Source organism: Euprymna scolopes, chromosome 11 (assembly GCF_053919585.1).
Source record: "Euprymna scolopes isolate OS-2025 chromosome 11, ASM5391958v1, whole genome shotgun sequence".
Lineage (NCBI taxonomy): Eukaryota > Metazoa > Mollusca > Cephalopoda > Sepiida > Sepiolidae > Euprymna > Euprymna scolopes.
The window spans coordinates 7,372,495-7,385,384 of record NC_136492.1 but is presented as its reverse complement, the minus strand read 5'-3'; the positions used below and the strand labels follow the sequence as shown (position 1 = coordinate 7,385,384).

The 12,890-nt window shown below is 33.6% G+C and overlaps 1 protein-coding gene across 48 annotated transcripts in view; it reads left to right on the top strand.

Annotated features, from left to right (window-relative positions):
• The window catches only part of LOC145287760 (polypyrimidine tract-binding protein 1-like), a 124,136-nt gene extending 111,805 nt beyond the window's left edge, over window positions 1–12,331 (top strand). For 24 of the 48 annotated variants that reach the window (XM_080135583.1, XM_080135555.1, XM_080135586.1 and 21 more), the window contains 8 exons: window positions 2,644–2,762; window positions 4,696–4,729; window positions 6,468–6,560; window positions 7,494–7,597; window positions 7,727–7,845; window positions 10,414–10,488; window positions 11,547–11,610; window positions 12,131–12,331. In XM_080135583.1, the coding sequence (XP_079991709.1) occupies window positions 2,644–2,762; window positions 4,696–4,729; window positions 6,468–6,560; window positions 7,494–7,597; window positions 7,727–7,845; window positions 10,414–10,488; window positions 11,547–11,610; window positions 12,131–12,199 (677 nt within the window). In that variant the 3' untranslated portion in view covers window positions 12,200–12,331. Of the gene's footprint in view, window positions 1–2,643; window positions 2,763–4,695; window positions 4,730–6,467; window positions 6,561–7,493; window positions 7,598–7,723; window positions 7,846–10,413; window positions 10,489–11,546; window positions 11,611–12,130 lie in introns of all 48 variants that reach the window. The other 24 variants (XM_080135582.1, XM_080135557.1, XM_080135554.1 and 21 more) reach the window with 3 other exon arrangements.
• The last annotated feature ends 559 nt before the right edge of the window (window positions 12,332–12,890 follow it).

The following is a 12,890-nucleotide window of genomic DNA, read 5'->3' as shown; positions in this document are numbered from 1 at the left end:
ATCGCAAGCTGTTTCAACAGCTTTTCAGCCTAGTTTGAACTGAAGTAATAAAATTGTGCGAATTTGCTTTTTCCATCTTGCATTCACCGTTCTAAAAAGAAAACAATTGTTTTTAAACGATTGGGGGGGGGGAGCTCTTTAATATATAAAGTAAAGGTATTATAATGAAAACTTATTTAAAAATACATCATTTGAAATCAAAATTAAAAATTCTGCAAAAACTTTGTCAGCATTTGTCAGTAAAAGTGCCTTAGGTGCTTGACAAACTCTCTTTTTCTCTGAGAAAGTAAAATCCTAGGCAGATGGACGTTCTAAAACTCAAGATTCATACCTCAACTCGACAGCAAAAGCTGTCGAACTGATTGTCAAAGACGTATCCTCAACTGGTATATTGTTGATTGTTAACATACAACTTTGATGTATCTGAATAATGACTGGTTATTAAATGTTAATCTTGTTTCTTCCAATCCATTTTTATTAATAGCTGGCAGACCACTCTGTGTTGTCTGGCTATAAAATACACTTAAATATATTTTATTTTATGCAGATTTCATGTTCATTCTTATTATAGTCAATTTTCTATTGATTATTATGTTGTACCCAGAAAAAAAGTGACTTGGGTGCCATCAGCTAGAATCAAAACCAAAACAAATAACGTAAAATGTTTGTGCATACAAGAACAGTTTGATTTATGCCTATCAATCTTCAAGAGTTTTTTGTTTCGATTTTGACCCTTCAGCAGCTACTTTTACCAGCTAAAGACAAAAGCAAATTTGCTCCATAGGTCTGAAGTCCCTATATATCAAGTTTCAAGTATAGAGACTAAAAATTGACAATAGTTTTGGTAGAGACCGCTCAGTCACTCACACACACACACACACACACACACACACACACACACACACACGGATGTTGTCTATCAAGAAATTTAAGGAAGCCAAAAACTGCGATCCCTATTTCTGACCCCCACCCCTCAATATTAGAGCCAAAAATGGTTAAATGTTTTAAATATTTTGGATTACTATAGATTCATCCACCATTATTATTGAAACCTTTTTTCGTAAAATAATTTAAATATTTCCATCTTCCTATCTCGTCTATTTCGCTTCTGTCTATAAAAAGCATGGTTTAGTTATTTTTTTTCACTCTTGCCGAACCTGATTCACTTGTTTTATTTCTTTTCCACTTTTGTACCCCACCTTTCATTCACCCAGCTAATTGTTAGAAGCTAATCTTCGGTTTTCAACACCACCCCCCCCCCCTAGTATTTTCTTCCCTGCCCTCTTATAACCCAGAGGACTAGACTATTCCCCCCCCCATCTTTTTTATTTAAAATAAACTTGTTTGATAGCTTGCATGCACTTTTCTTTCTATTTTCTTCTGCAGTTGACTAAAAGTGCATGTCTTTTTTTTTTTTTTTTTTTTTTTTTTTTTTCATAACTGAGATCAGAGTTTCTCAACCAGGGGTTTCCCTGGAACCCGATGCTTCCACAGAAGTTTCCTAAGTATTCCAAAAACAAGTGAAATTTAGCTAATCCACTTCACTTACTGTTTTAATGCCATCATACATATTACTAAACAACATATTCTTGGTTACTGTAAAGCCATCATTTAGAATATTTTTAGTGATCTTGGTTGGTTTTGTTTTGCAGCATATCAACCCTTTTCAGGGTATTTAATGCCAAATCCAGTGATTTTTGCAAAAAAATTTTAATAGAATATAAATATATATATATATATATATATATATTTTTTTTTTTTTTTTCAAGTCGGTTCCTATTTAACCCATAGTTGGGACCCTAGCAGGTATTACCACTCCGGGTCAGAGTGGACCTGGGAGCAATGGCAATTAAAGAGTGGCTCCACACTCCCCAAAGCCCGCAAGCTGGGGCCTCACTATCGGATATAGTTTAAGGTCATATCCAAGGCCTAGTGATCTAGGCATCAGTATAGTGTTTTAAAAAAATATCTATTCAGTAGATAGGATTTGTGCATGACTTTTTTTTTTACATTGCAAAAATTCGGATTACTTTTTGTAAAATGAAATAAGTTTAAATTAAGACCTATTTCATAAATAAGTCAAACTTTTAATGAAATCTGTTTGTCTTACGTAATAGAACCCCCCCCTCCCCCGAACATTCATGTAAACTGTTACTTTCTATGAGAGTAAGTTAACTTTGTGTAAAGATATCCAGCTCCCTAAATAATCTTTAGATGGACTCGCCTTTCATTGAAAGCAGCAGATATTACACTTTGATCCTAGCCCAAAGGTAAGAATTCTAAGGGTTACACAATGTTAAAAAGGTTGAGAAATCCTGATCCAAGTTATATATTCTTTTAGCAAGATAGCTTAAAAAAAAATTGTCAGCCTAATATTTTTCAGAATGGCATATTTAAATGTGTTATATATATATATATATATATAATCTGTAAACTTATAATAAAAAAATTTTTCTTTGAAAAGTATTTGTCATGGAATTATCTAGTCTTTAACAGAAATATATTTCTCTAGAAGAGTTTTTTTTAGTACAAAATTCTACTTAATAATCAATCTTGACACAGTAAATTTTTATTTTAAGTTTTGACTTTTTTTTTTTTTTTTTTTTTTGTATATGTTGTCATATTGTAAGTATTCCTTTTCAGCTGTCCCGATGGCTGGTTTTGGTCTGGCAACTGCAGGAATGGGGGCTGCACGCCTTGGGATGCCAATGCAGACACAGCCCTGTAATTGTGTTCTTCTTGTTTCTAATCTTGATGAAGAGGTAAGCTTAACAATTTTTTGTTTTCTTTATAACACTTTACGTCTCTGCAATTGCTATCACTGCTATGATCATTTTTTTTTTTTTTTTTTTTCGTGCGTGCGCCAGGGCGTAGAAATATCAGGTTAGGGTCTATGGGCGCAGTAAATCTTCTCTTCACCCTTTTTTAATCCATTAGCAGCTGAATTAAGGGAAACTTGTAGATGTTTTTGTGCATCCTATTAATGGGACGCTGGCGGGTAATGGGTTATGGTAGAATTTAAAGAGAAGAAAACTCTAGTAATATCATGATATCACCCGTGGCAACTGGCTTCCAATGATGTAGAGCCGGGGGGGGGGGGTCGCTTAGAAAATGGAATTGGTTCTGTGTAACACCTTATCTTACCAGCTTCATCCACCAGCGTTGCTTAAGCCATGACAATGCTCAAACAAGTGTTTACAGCCATCATGTATATAATTTCGTATTCCAATATATTGTAAAGCGAGCCATTTTTTTTATTCTTGCATTTCGTATTGAGACCTTAAAATGCGAAATGCTGTTTTGCATATACAGTAGAACCCCGAGATAGTTTTTCAGGTTACGACGTGGAATACAATGTTTTTTTTCCTGCCCCTGGTTATGGTATTTTCCGCATCTTACGGTGTTATTTATAATGTTATTTGATTATGTGCTATACTGTATTTTGTTATTTTTAATATGTACTTTATAAAATTCTGTTTAGGCTTCGCGGCAATTTCACCTTACTATCCCAAGAACAGATTAATATGCCGTATCTCTGGCTTCTACTGTATTGACTGAATGGGGAAAACATGCTCCTTTTCACTGGTACATAGTTTTTTTTTTTTTTTTTTTTTTTAATAAAAATGACAATCGAGTTCTTAAAATGGCCTTTTGGGGGAGAAAAGAAAGGGGGAAAAAATTCTGGAAGTTTGATTTTTCTAAGAGCCGTTATTTCTAGAAGTGGAAATGTTACATTGAAACCATTAAAAAAAAAAAAAAGAAAAAAAAAATTGATTGCTTACGTTATTTGCATTTATTTTTCCCCCCTTCCACCCTGCCATACTTTATATGGCTACCCATCCCAAGCCCCCATTAAAATATTGGTTTTTAGACTTAATGGATGCATTTATTTCCATAATTAAAATAATTTCTAAAAACTTGTACTAAACATTAATATTGTATTAATCTACATTTTAATATTAATCTTCCTAGGATTTTTATGATCATTATATAATTTCACTTGTCACAGCTCTACGCAATGTATTGAACATTTTTAGAAGAAAAAAGAATTAAGTTCAATACATTTGAACTTGTAAAAAAAAAAAAAAAAAATGCGCACAAAATAACATGCACCACTAGTCGTCTGCCATTTAAAAAAAAAAAAAAAAGTAAAAAACAAAAACATGATCGGTGTATTGTATCCTGTATTAAGTTTTGTCGGAGCGTTTTAGTGTTATGCATGCTGCCATATTGGCATGTTGTCAAGCAACTAAATGGTTGGAGGAGGAGATGTCTTTCTCTCTCCTCCTCCTTCCTCTCCTCCGCTACTACTGCCCTTCTCTCTATCCGCTGCTGCTACCACCACACCACCACCGTGACCCCCCCCTGCTCCTTTCTTCAGACTCTCTTTCCCCTTGCCCCCATCTTGACTGCAACTAACCCTAAGATCAAACTGCTGCCTACACTAATTTTCTATCTCATTGTTTTGTTTTTATTTAATTTTTTTTTTTTTTTTTTTTTTTAATTTTTTTCAGAGTTTTTTTCATTGCCACTCATGTTATCACGTCACACCACTGATTTATTTCCTCTTTTTTTTTTCTCTTTTTTTCCGTCCCAACTTACTACGCTGGTGTTCTCCATGTGGACTATCTCTCGCTCGGACAATGATTTCACCCTATCTTCCGCTCTGCTATATTCCTGTTCCTCTGACTCTAGATGGTCACGCCCGACGTTCTCTTTACCCTTTTTGGTATGTTTTTAAAAAGCACTCTTTTATTTCATTTCTTGTGACATTTTGTAGAAGAATCAAGAAATAAGCGACAATTTCCAAACGCCTTTTCCTTTGGGGGTGGGGGAACAAAAAAAATTTTTGAAAATGCTACTTGACTGGATCTCTTCAGCAACTAACAACTTTGCTCTCCCCCACCCACCCTGACTTATATCTGTGCTTTCGAACTCCAATCCTATTTTCAGTTCATTTTTTTTCCTCATCTTCCAACGAAAGAGCTTTTTTCTAGTATAATTTGTATACTTGAGAAAAATTGCCAAATTTTAATATATATATATATATATATATATACGAAACTTTATACGAATGTCTTTTACCTACACATTTCATACATGTTTCAATCTAAGTTCTAAGTCTGTTAGATTTCAAAAAGTATGAAGAGGTCTAGTTGATTTATGGCTTTGGTTGAAACGTGTAAATTTGTAGTCAAAATTTTCTATAGATTTTATACTTCTCAATATCTTTTCTGAATAAACTCTGGCTTAATTGGGTAAGTGACATAGTAATTTTTAATTTTAAATCCTCTAAAAAGCTTTTGCGATTCAGTCATGTAACGTTAAAGTTTTTAAATCTGCATGGTATATCTTTTAAGTTTATTAGTTTCTAAGTCCACCATTTCCCTACATTTGAATTGACTAGAATTTCCCCTTCTATTTGAATTACTTTTTTTTTTCTTTTTTTTTCCACCCCTATCCTCTTCCTTCCCTTCTAACAACTTGGATCTATATTTCTCATTCCATCAATTTGTCTGAAAAACGGCAAACCAATCTTTGACTTCAAAGCATCTGCATGTTTTTTTTTTTGTTTTTTTTTTCTAACGACTTTCACATGGTGTTTCGTCAGAAAGTGTTGAAGCAACATCTTTCTTTCCTGTGTTTACACCTTGGATTATCCCTATTTTGTTTTAATTCTCAAGAATAATAATCTTTTTCATCTACTTCTATACAACAAGGTGGTGTTCCTATTTAAGTTGGGATTATTATTTTATTTATTTTATTTTTATTTTTTTCATTTCTCTTCTCTCCTTACTTCTACTTGATTAAAGTAAAAACCGAAACTAACCTAACCTCTCTGGGCCTTACTTTCTTAACCCTCTTAGTAAGCTTTATTTGTGATGTTGCCTGTTTGGTGTTGTGGGTGGCTTCATCGATTCTCTAACTCCTTATTGGCTTGAAAACTATTTCCCTCTCTTTCACGTTCTATTATTGATAATTGATGAGCATCTAGAAATGCTTTCTTAGCACCTTCCGAATTCATTCCCAGATCAACAATAAGAGCCAATAGATGTATTGATTTGGTTTGGTTAAACTTTTTGACTAGAAGCCTGGAATTGCCAGTCAGAAAAACAAAACAACTTTAAAAAAAATTTTTTGTTAAACTCCCTTTTTCATTTAGTCAGATCAGAGAAATATTTGTGGGATGAGGGTCCCTTTACTTTTTAGACATTGTAAGGTTTATTTTTTAAAATATTGGTTCAAGTCTGCCAATACTGGAATGCTCATTGCGTTTACGTTAAAAGATATTCTTTTTTTATATTATTGTTGGATTTCTATCGTTTGCCCAAATTATATACGAACCTACATTTAATATAAGACGAAACTAGCTCTATATCATTTCCATATGTATTTAAACCCCACCCCCACCTCACTATGCGACGAGATTTAAAAAAAATATTTATTGTACTTTTCCTTATTTTTAGGTGTCTACGGTGATGTGCAGCGCGTGAAAATCCTGTTCAATAAGAAGGATAATGCTCTTGTACAAATGGCTGAACCTCATCATGCCCAGTTAGGTAAGTATTGGACAATGAATTTACGAAAATCATTCTATAGTTGCACAACCTTTTTTTTAAATTGACCCAGCCATTGGATGACTTTAATAACGTCATTTTATCGCTCGACTGCTGTAGACTTTGATTGCTTCATGATTCAACGTGACATAACGCAATTGTTTCATTTTACTTCAGCTGAAGTTATCAGAAATCCAGAGACCCTTTGAGATCATATTCGAACAGTCTATTTAAGTTTTCCTCTATCTCTCAAAGAACGAGTTTAAAAAATTTTTGGTTTCTTGAATCCTACCAGAGTTAAGGATAAGAATTTACTTGATCTACTGGAGTATCCAGTTAAGCACTGTTACTTGAAATACCCCCAGTTTTGTGGGGTAAACAAACAGAGAGGATCTTAGTTGGGCTTTGAATATTTTGGTGAGGGTTTACTTGAGAGATGAATTATTCTTATGCCAGGTTATCTGGACAAACCTTTAATTTGGCAAGAGAAGATACACTTGAATATTTCTAGTTATTAACATGTCGAATAAATAAAACAATTACATAACATGTTTTTTAACTTTGATCATTCCTATAATAAAAAACACAATCACGTTTATATTTAAAGTGATAAAAAATAATAGTGGGGAGGTCCTGTCCTTATTGCTTTACAGAGCTACAAACCGAAACTAATCATTTACTGTGATCAATGTGAAGTGTCATTTGATACCAAATTCAAACATAAAATATAACACGTAAAATTTGAAAGGGTGCTTCTCATTCAACTGTTCGGCAAAGATTTTCCTGACACATTTTAAACAGAATTATGAATGTATTTCATGCAATATTTGATTAAACAATTTTCCCATAATTATTCTTGATCCCCATTTGAAATTTTTAAATGTTTCAAATGTGTTTAAATCAAATTGCTTATTCCAAGCTGTTTTCTTCTTCCAGCCAAAACTTATTTGGATAAGCTGACCCTGTACTCCAAACAGATTCGAATTGCACCCTCTAAGCACACAGTGGTGCAAATGCCTAAGGAGGGACAGCAGGTAATAGTATAAAATCCGCTTTTGTCTGCCATTTTACAAAAAACTTTCTTTTTTTTTCTTTACCACTTCGACTTTTCTTTACTTACCTGGACTTCATTATGTTAACACCCAGTTTTCCTCTTTCTAATCTACCAGGACTCTGGCTTGACGCGAGATTACACAAATTCTCCCCTGCATAGATTCAAGCGACCTGGATCCAAGAACTGTCAGAACATATTTCCTCCATCAGCTGTCTTACATTTATCTAACATTCCGTAAGTAAATTTTTTTTTTTTCTTCCTCAAAAACTTAATATTTTAGACAAAAATATCAGATGTACCATTGTCCTACTCCTTCTGCTGCTATAAAGTGCACCCTTTAACTCTACAAAATGTCTAAACACAAAATAATTCAACTGCTTATAGACGGTGAAATGGATGATTATTATCAAAAACCCAAAATTTTCTAGTGCTAATCAGAACTGTCCATCTTTCTTTAAACGATTCGTATTTGATGACCAAAAAAATTGTAAAAACAAAAAAAAAAACTGTCTGCGTGAAATGCTGAAACCCGACCCTTGAAATTATAGGTCTGATGCCATGGTATTGATAGGTAGGGCTTTAAAGGACTTTAAAGATTTTTTTTTTTTTTTTTTTTTTTTTTTTTTTTTTTTACTTCTATCACCCAGGCCCTTTCTATGGGAATTTATTATTCTGTCATTTCAGTGGAATTCCAAAATCATACAATTCAATTATTGACACTACAAAAATAAGTTCTTATAATTGTTCAATTTTTAAGGACATTTTTTTTTTTTTTACTAATGAGGTTGTCAAAACATTTCAAAACTCCCGAACCAAAAATGACCAAGTGAAATTATGGCGTTAGAAATGTTGAACGTTGCTTTTAAGTAGTGCAAGTTTTCAGATGATTTGCATATTTTGAGCATGTTAATAAAATAAGACATTTTTCACGCTTGCTTGAGGTACGTGTTCTGGCTGTAGCTGAAGTGTCAGTTTACCATCTCAGGCATTACCTTCTTTTGGAGCAAAGTTTGTTAATCACACAAGGCTGCTAAGGCATTTTTTGTTGGTCAGAAAGTGCTGCCTTTTCAAGCTGACCTGGTGTCTATCCTTTTGATTTAATTCTCCCTTGGATCTGGGAAATTACCTTCTAGCAGTCTTTCTCGCAATTGTTGCCATTGTTTAGAATGTGATGAAGGTAAGAAGAAACTGTCTTAACATGAACATGATGGTCCGGGGGTTTAACCGTACCAGACCTGAGCTACTCGAACCTAATTTGCCCTTGTGCCTGGCCGAAATTGTGAAAAAAAAAAATTTAAACGCGTTAGTAATTTCCCGCCAGTATTCAGCCTTCATGTGGAGCTCTCCTTGATGCACAGACCCACTTGCATCATCAGAATTATCATTTTCTCCTTCAATATATTCATCATTTAGAATGTGACGAAGGTAAGAAATTCTCTTAACATATAAACATGATGTTCCGGGGGTTTAACTCTACCAGACCTGAGCTACTGGCCTCCTGGGCAAAATTTAATCACGTTAGTAATTTTTTGCTGCCAGTATTCAGCCTTCATGTACTACCAGTCCGCCTAACAGGTGGAGCCTTCTTTGATGCACAGGCCCACTTGCATCATCAGAATCATCACTTTCTTCTTCATCAATATATTCATCATCACTTTCATCATCAGAATCATCACTTTCTCCTTCATCAATATATTCATCATCACTTGCATCATCAGAATCATCACTTTCTCCTTCATCAATATATTCATCATCACTTGCATCATCAGAATCATCACTTTCTCCTTCATCAATATATTCATCATCACTTGCATCATCAGAATCATCACTTTCTCCTTCATCAATATATTCATCATCACTTGCATCATCAGAATCATCACTTTCTCCTTCATCAATATATTCATCATCACTTCCTCCTTCATCAATATATTCATCATCACTTCAGAAACATACCCTAATCAAATTCGCCATTATCTGAATCAGAATGTCACTTTATCCAACACTTGTTGCAACAACTCACAAGTATTCCATAACAAAGGAATTTGCAGAACGTTGGGCTATTTTAAGCTTTTATTTTATTTTAAGCTTTTATTTTATTTTAAGCTTTTATTTTATTTTAAGCTTTTATTTTATTTTAAGCTTCCTGACAACACAAAAGCATGTGGTCAGAAAAATACCAGTTTAGCAGTAACTCTGTATACCGCATTTTCGGAAGTTACCGGTAACTCTGTATACCGCATTTTCGGAAGTTACCGGTAACTCTGTATACCGCATTTTCGGAAGTTACCGGTAACTCTGTATACCGCATTTTCGGAAGTTACCGGTAACTCTGTATACCGCATTTTCGGAAGTTACCGGTAACTCTGTATACCGCATTTTCGGAAGTTACCGGTAACTCTGTATACCGCATTTTCGGAAGTTACCGGTAACTCTGTATACCGCATTTTCGGAAGTTACCGGTAACTCTGTATACCGCATTTTCGGAAGTTACCGGTAACTCTGTATACCGCATTTTCGGAAGTTACCGGTAACTCTGTATACCGCATTTTCGGAAGTTACCGGTAACTCTGTATACCGCATTTTCGGAAGTTACCGGTAACTCTGTATACCGCATTTTCGGAAGTTACCGGTAACTCTGTATACCGCATTTTCGGAAGTTACCGGTAACTCTGTATACCGCATTTTCGGAAGTTACCGGTAACTCTGTATACCGCATTTTCGGAAGTTACCGGTAACTCTGTATATAGCAACATGAACACATATCTTTATTAATATTGTGTAAACCTGTTTTTTCTTTTTCAGAAGCAATATTCCGGAGGAAAAACTGAAAGAAATGTTTACTGAATATGGAACAGTGAAAGGATTCAAATTTTTCCCGTGAGTGTTAAAGAAAATATATATATATATATTTCTTTAGAAGTAAAGAAAAAAAATTAACAAGGAGCCTGGGAAGCTCATTTTGTGTAAGATTTTATTTTGTCAATTGTCTCAGAAAAGGTCTGAAGATGGCGATATTAATGAACATTGATTTTCTTTGAATCCAAGATAGCACGCACATCGAGAAGGGGGGGGGGTGAATGAGGATTTTTTTGCACTTTGAAATTTTCCATGCTTAAAGAATCGTATTTGTTTTAACTGACAGTTTTTTTTATGTACTGTTCTGGTTCACTAATTTAATATAACGAAATGATACATGATTTCAGAGCTCATCTTCGTATAGCTTTGAAAAAATGCTCTGTGTGTGTGTGTGTGTGTGTATATATATATATATAGCGAGATTACAGTTGATAACATTTAAAATGATCTAGGACTTTGTAGCGTAATGGTTAGTAACTGTGTATAATGGTTACCAAGTCATAATACACGTAGTCTAATGAGAGATAGGATCTCACAACATGCATATTCGTAGATTAGTGCTTTATAAGTATAATCTCTCTCTCTAATATATATATATATATATATATATATATATATATATATATATATATATATATATATGTAGCAAGGTTTGATTTCTGCTAAGGCTTTGTTCTATATTTTCAATATTTGGTTAATTTTATTTCTTTCTCCTCAATCCAGCTTTGTACTTCAAAGCAATTCATGATGGGGGTGGGGGGGTAAATTCAGTGCAAATGTGAAAACTTTTATGATGAAATATGAAATTTTTCGACTGCAGTTTTTGAACTTTGCTTAAAAGAAAACTTGATTGTTTATGATCTATGTGACCTAAGATTGATCTTCAATGAAATTTTACTTGGGACTGTTTATCCTAGTGTGGTAGTTTCTCAAACCCACACTAGACCTTGGGCTTCCTCTTGTTAAAGGAGATAAATAATACGTAGCACGAAAACAAATTTGGTTTGGCTTGGCTTTTGATGTTTTAAATGTAAACTTTATATTTGGTAGCTGCAATCACTCTTTTCTTTCTCTTGTAGCAAAGACAAGAAGATGGCTCTTACTCAGATGGGATCAATTGAAGAGGCAGTAAAAGCTCTTATTGTAAGTCTTTTTTATTTATTTGTTCTCTCTCTCTCTCTCTCTCTCTCTTTCTCTCTTATATCTAAACCATGAGTGGAGGGGATGTAAAATCACTTTTTGTTCGACATATTTAAATATGATCGACTATCAAACATTCTAAATTAAAAAAATAAGTCAAAATTAATACCAAAAATCGGTCGGTTTTTACTAATTCAACACGATTTATTAATGATAAGGCTTATTGAGTTTTCAACACATTTAAGGATTTTAATTTCATTGCTCACAACACAAGATGATTGATCTGCAGTTGAATGCAGAAGATTGCTGCCTATTTTTATTTGTAATCTTTTTAGATGAACTGCGTAATGTCTTATTTGAAAAGCACAGTCTTTTATTGTTAAATTGCTAAAATGAAAATCATTTAATGCATATTAGGTATTCACATGTTTTCATACATTTGATGACTGATAAATCATAAGAATTTCTTTTGAATGTATTAAGTCATATATTTTATTCATTTATTTTTTCTTTTGTTTTTTAGGGCCTTCACAACTTTCCATTGAGTGAAAGCAACCATTTGCGTGTATCATTTTCCAAGTCAACCCTCTAAAAGAGGGAAAAAATTTCCCCTTTTATCTCCCATATTTTAAAAAGTAAAAAAAAAATTATGTATCTATGTATACATCTACATACATATATACATGAAAAAAAAAAATTAAAAAAGAAAGCCAAAAAAAAAAAATGAAGAAATGGGGAAAGGGTCCTGACTGCTGCAGTTGCAGCAGCAGTCCCCTTTAGCTGCAGCTCTGCTGCTGCTGCATCATAGCAGAAACATGACCAAGAAGGACAACAACAACAACCGCGATCATCATCATCACCACCACTGGAGGAGCTGAGCAAGTCAACTATGAATCAAGACCTGGACAGATGGACAGACAGAGAGACCGACACCAGTCCTCAGTTGATTGCCAGCTCACTTAAAGTTTTCCACTTTGCTGTGAAGTTGGTATAGCTGATAAGTGCCTTGTTGAATCCAAGGATTTACACAAAATACAAGACAAACTTTTAAATTGATTTAAAAAAAAAAAAAAAAAAAAAAAAAAATCCAACTTTAAGAGAAAGAGAAAAAAAAAAAAAAGTATTCCCAAGCTGAAAAATAAACATAATTTTTTCAAAAAAATTTTTTAAAAATTAAAAAAAAAAAAAAATTTAAATTGAAAAGCTTTCACAATTTTTTTTTTTTTTTTTTTTTTTTCTCCCCTCCCTTCATCAAAAAGGAAGAAATTTGGGGAAGATCTGGG